Raw genomic sequence first — 6,000 nt, 5'->3', positions numbered from 1 at the left:
AACACTTACCTAGTTCAAGACATGTTTCCGCCCTCAAAGCATCTCATAACCTATATTTAACTTTAAGAACAAGAACATTAATTGGTCCGCTCAAGCTTAATCAATTTTGTTCAACATTCCCAACAAAATCCACATCTTTCTTTATGTTCGCTATCTCTCTTTTCTCTTTATAATTATTTGGATATACTATATATAATAAAAACCAACCTATGACTTTGGGAACATCACAATGAATAAACTTGTACATTACTGACTACCAAATCAAATGAAATTCTCTACATTCATACATTCATGAAGAATGAACAAGTGAACATATATTGGCCAAAAAAAAAAAAACAAGTGATCATATAAAAGAGTATGACTATATAAATGCAAATAAAAAGAAAATCTACATCTATCCTTCATGCCCACTATTGTTTTTTCTCTGGATCTATTCCAATTCACACTACGTGGAGTCACCAAGCTTGCAATTAGCAAAAACCCTAATTAATTAATTGAAAACAACATAATAATTAATGAATAAACTTGTGCATTTGGAGGAACTTTACATCAAACCCCACCTGGGTTTAATTATTTATGTATCAAAGAGGTGGGAGAGAAAGTGAAGTGCAGTGAGATGTGAGTGGTCGTGAAGATAAGAAAAACAGAAGAAACTAATAATAAAGGTTATTCAAGTGGTGGGGCTTTTCCTCTCCAAGGTTTGAGAATCTGAAAGGAACAGAGTAATGTCTCATCAACACACATGAGAGCTCCTGCATTGTTGAATTCTCCACAGTAGTTTGGTGCTGAGAATATGGTCACTAGTTGTCTCTCTGCAAAGAATTCATACCCATCCTCCACCACCTGTCATTTTCACCTTTTTTTTATTTTCATTATATAAAATATAAAAATCATATAGGACTTTGATTATATTAAAATTCATACAAGCATTCTTTAAAGGCAAGAATCGATTACATTGACCTTTTTTATATAAGTTTTGCTAAATCTATATATTTCCTTCCTATTTTTAAGGAAAAATGACAATTGGCTTCCAAAATTTTAAATTAATGACATTCAGGTCTTCAACAAATTTTTTTGAAAAATAAGTTACAAGTATCAATTTAAGTGTAAATTTAGAAGTTTTATTATAAAATATTTGAGTTTCAAATCTAACTATCAAATGATATCTAAGATTCATGTTTATATCCAAGTCGATATTTAAACCTCATTTATTAAAAAATTTTGTTGAAATCCTAACATTATAATTAATTTAATGTTTTGAGGCCTCACTGTTGTTCTTCATATTTTCAAAGCAGACCCCTTGAATTTTATTGAAACCACAGAAATATTGCTTCTATTGCCTAGAGATGACCGGATACATGTTCAAAATGGAAGAGAAGTTAGTGTAATTTTAATAAAATTCAGGGGACATTTGTATATTCTAATTTTGATTTTGAAAACTACATATATATATATATATAGAGAGAGAGGGGGGGGTTTTGAAAAAAAAACTTGAGGAATGTATAATTTTAACAAAAATTATGAAAGTTCTCTATAATTTATTCTCTATCTCAAGAAAAATCTGAAGTTTTAAAAAGCAAAGAAGTTTGTGTAATGCGAACTTTTTTTTTAAACAGTGAATTAGTTTAGTCAGGGGAAAAATAAAAATTTTAGAAAGACATTGTTGATTTCACAAATAAAATAGGGATCTACAAAATTCAACAAATTTCAGGGGACAATTTATTATTAAATGTTTTATTTCAATCTTTCAACCATTTCATCTACAAAGATGAACTATTTATAATGAAAACAAATCCTCTAAAATTAAAATCTATGAATTTCTGTAAAAAAAATATTATTTTTATTTAATTACAAAATACAAAATCTTCACTTTTTTAAAGATTTTCATAAAATTCACGAATTCTCAAATTTTCAGAATATCTACCCTTGTTTATAAGGGTGGCAAGTAACAGCCACCACATCACATAAAATATTAGAGAATAGAGTAAATGGTGTTTGAATTTTATTAGAAGTTAGAACACATCTATTATTAATTAATATATTATTGTTAAATTCACAAATTTAAGTAAACTCAAGATAAGTATATAAATTTGTACCGTAAACTCGTAAGAGTTTACCTTTATTAATAAACAGCCATTAAAATATAATTTTAATTTAATTTAAATATATTAAAAATATAAATAATTAAAATTAAACTCATCTATATTGATAAATTATCATATATAAAACATAAAAATTTTAAAATAGAGGAACTTATTTTTGATATTTTTGATTTTTTTATTAATATTAGTTTTTATATTTTAAGTTTTTTTTCTTTGAATCAGGTCTTATAACTTTTATGAACTGAATTTTTTATAGTATATACTTAATTCGCTAAATTCAAAAAAAAAAAATTTAACGAGTTTAACAAGTTTGATTAAACTTGCATCCGGTTTGAGTTTATAAATTAGTTAATATGATTTTATAAATTAAAAACGTAACAATGATGCAAACTCATAAATTTAACTGAGTTTGTATTTAATCTGAACTTATGAATAAGTTAACACGATTTTATAAACTGTAAAAAATTAAACTCATCAATTAAATTTAAGAGTTTGACAACTATATTTTTATTAATATATAATAAATTAAACAACACAGTTGGTTTAAGTTTCATGTCCTAAATTGGGAAACGTGTATAATTTTTTCAATAAGGTTGCAGAGTATTAATAGCCCATGAACAACGATGAACAGATCTCAGAAGAGAGGAAGACGAAGGAGGTACCTGGTGGGCCCGACATATGAGATCCAGATCATTCTTCTTCAAGAACTCTGCAACCTTATCAGCTCCGAAAGTGAACGACACTCCTCTGTCATTCTCCCCCCAACCTTTGATGTCTCTGTCTGGATCCGCCCAAAGCAGATCGCACAACAATCCCTGATCCGGCACATCCACTGGCCTCTCTATTTCCTTAATCTGATTCATGTTCTCCATGTCCGGCGACAGACCGCCATGCATACACAGGATCTTGTCGTCGATCACCGCCGCGACTGGAAGGCAATTGAAACAATCGGTGAAGATCTTCCAGAGTCGAACGCTGAACCTCCTCTTGCACTCGTCGTAGAATCCGTAGATTCTGTTGATGGAGGCACATTCGTGATTTCCTCGGAGGAGGAAGAAGTTTTCTGGGAATTTGATCTTGTAGGCGAGAAGAAGACATATGGTTTCAATACTCTGTTTTCCTCTGTCCACGTAGTCTCCGAGGAACAGGTAGTTCGATTGCGGCGGAAAACCTCCGTACTCGAACAATCGCAACAGGTCTGGATATTGCCCGTGTATGTCCCCTGAAATTTAACATATAAAACTTTTCACATCATCCATTCACACTTTCATAATCTAACGTAGTAACGTTAAACATATTTACTATCAAAAAAAAGAAAGAAGTACCACAAACATTGATGGGAGCTTCCAACTCAAGAAGGTTAGGTTGGTTGAGGAAGATTTCTTTGGCAGTGACACAAAGGTTGCGAATTTCAGACTCAATTAACTGAATCCCCTTGCCTCTGTTTTTCCTCGCTTCCAAAAGCCTCTCTATCAACCCATCCAATCCTTCCATTCCCTTTATATGAGATATCTAATCTAAGAGATTCTTCTCTTCTGGATCTCAATCAAACCAAGAAAATATGCCTTATTCTTCCCTGTGTTGTATTCTTTCTGTGTTGAAATGCATTACGCAATAGTTAGTTGAGAAGGATCACAAAATGAGGAAGGAAGGAAGAAGAAAGAAAGAGGTTGGTTTAGTGGGGTTTGATGAGATAATACACAAAAGAATAGGAGCAATATGGGATATGGTAAATTTGACTTTGTTTTTTATTCCCGAAGAGTTTTGTGGTCTACTCTTTGCCAACAATTGAACCTAAAATTAGAATGCATGAACTAATCTCGTGCTTATTTAAGACTTGAGAGAATGTGAAACCTGCCCCATTTCTAAATTCGTCTCTGCATATGTTGCATTTGAAAAAAACGAGCAAGTAGATCCTTCTCCAACACTAAAAGAATCCATCTTTCTTAGTGTTAAAAAGAAAGTTAAGCAAGTGAAACTATCCTTTAACTTTATTACTCTACCATACTTGTATATTCTGCAGTTTATAACACAAAAGGTAGATGATGCAGAATATAAGTATCCCAAAAGAATATGAATAATATGGGAGAGTTTAATTTTGCGGGGTGAATTTTGACTCTGTTTTTTTTTTTTTTTTTTAATGCCTCATAAGTTTTGAGGCCTAACATTTGCCAACAATCACCCCTACAATTAGAAATGATGAACAAACTTCGTGCTTGTTTAAGAGAAGGTGAACCCTAATCCATTTTCAAAGATTCATTTTCAACACCAAAATTAACCATATCTTTTAGTGTTAAAAGGAAACATTTTTCTATATTTTTAAAAGATTATCATATTATTTTATTTATCAAAGGACATCTTAACTTTTCAAATTCACCTTGTAATTTGTAAAAATATTTTTAAAAAAATTAATTTGCTAGTACTTATAATTTTACTTGATTTTGAATCAAGCCCTTACAATTTTTTTTATAGAGTCCTTAAAGTAAATGTCCTTTTAAGCTGTTAGTCCTTACACTAAAAATCGTTTTTGGACTTTGTCAGCAGCGTCAATTACAGGAAACGTGGCTTCCAGAGTATTTTCCCACTGTACCGTTCCCTCACCTCTCAACCGCTCCCTCCCTAGACTTCTTCCACTTTGAAAGCCACTAAACAAATATCCCAAAAGTTATTATTTATTATTGATTATTCATTTATTATAATCCTTCAAGTCCAAAGCAGAACAGGAAAAACAGATGTGAACCACACTCTGTTTCATGCTTTACATTTTTTTGCTAACGTGGATAACACTCCCAAGAGACATCACGATGGGTTCTACTTCTCGTATCTTTGAAGCTTCTCTCTTGATCTTATTATCTTTCCCTGGAAACCATCTGTGTATGAATTTTGCAGACAAAGAGAAACAACTAGTAGGAGAGGAGAAGCGTTATATTGTGGGCTTGTCTAATCAATTCACTTGATTTTTTTTTTTTTTGGCAGTTCTATAGATGGAATCTGATAATGACGTGGGAGTGGCAATGAAATAGTACAGACTACAGAGTACAATTTGATCTCCACATTTTCATTATTGAGTTCAGCTTTCGAGACACTGTGTTGCCCAAGTTGTAGGGATTGTTTGATGGCATCTTTAATGACCCTGCAATGCGAAACGAAACAATTATCACAACAAACGATCAAGTCAATTGTTCAAAAACCTCACCTGCTGCGATCTTCCATCTCTCCCTTTGACCACGACTCACTCATGTACAACAAAGAATCACGCCTCACACACGATGAAGAATCACAAATCCTCAATCAAATATAGTCTTAAAAGCACGTTGTATTATTATACACGTTTGTCAAGATCTTCTACTTCCCTATTTGCAGCCAAGGAACCTAAATCCCTTTCCTGGCCTTCAGTCCTCAGATTCAGAAAATAAAGTGGCTCGTTAGCCAAAGCCCATTATTGGATCCAAATCTTGGTGTAGTTGATTGACGCCGTTTCCAAAGTCCAGAGGCGGTTTTGAGTGCGAGGGACTAACGCATTGAATGGACATAATTTGTCTTTGCCAAAAAAAAAAAAAAAAGAATAGACATAACTTAGATTTAATAAAAATGAAAAAAAATTATATAAGGACCTGATTTAAAATCAAGTCAAATTATTACTTATATGGACTGGCAAATTAATTTTTCCAATATTTTAAATTTGAAGTATAAAACTAACATTATTTTATCTTTGGAAGAAACTTACAAAGTGGCTTGTTAAATCAGATTCAGAAAATAAAGTCAGATTGGCAAACTTACAAACTTACAATATTTTAAATCAAGTCAGATTCAGAAAATAAAGTGGCTTGTTAGCCAAAGCCCATTATTGGATCCAAATCTCGCTGTAGTAGATTGACGCCGTTTCCAAAGTCCAGAG

The 6,000-nt window shown here is 31.9% G+C and overlaps 1 protein-coding gene across 1 annotated transcript; it reads right to left on the bottom strand.

Annotated features, from left to right (window-relative positions):
- Window positions 1–264: 264 nt before the first annotated feature.
- On the bottom strand, window positions 265–4,038 carry LOC129291411 (serine/threonine-protein phosphatase PP1-like). Its single transcript, XM_054928735.1, has 3 exons — window positions 3,428–4,038; window positions 2,765–3,324; window positions 265–843 (listed from the first exon to the last, which is right to left on the bottom strand). Exons 1-3 carry the CDS (start codon window positions 3,594–3,596, stop codon window positions 667–669), a joined length of 906 nt encoding a protein of 301 aa, XP_054784710.1. The 5' UTR covers window positions 3,597–4,038; the 3' UTR covers window positions 265–666.
- Window positions 4,039–6,000: the final 1,962 nt, after the last annotated feature.

This window comes from Prosopis cineraria, unplaced genomic scaffold (assembly GCF_029017545.1).
Source record: "Prosopis cineraria cultivar Desert tree isolate PC_DT_omini unplaced genomic scaffold, ASM2901754v1 PC13, whole genome shotgun sequence".
Classification (NCBI taxonomy): Eukaryota; Viridiplantae; Streptophyta; class Magnoliopsida; order Fabales; family Fabaceae; genus Prosopis; species Prosopis cineraria.
The sequence above is the reverse complement of the archived record's forward strand: the minus strand, read 5'-3'. Positions and strand labels throughout refer to the sequence as shown.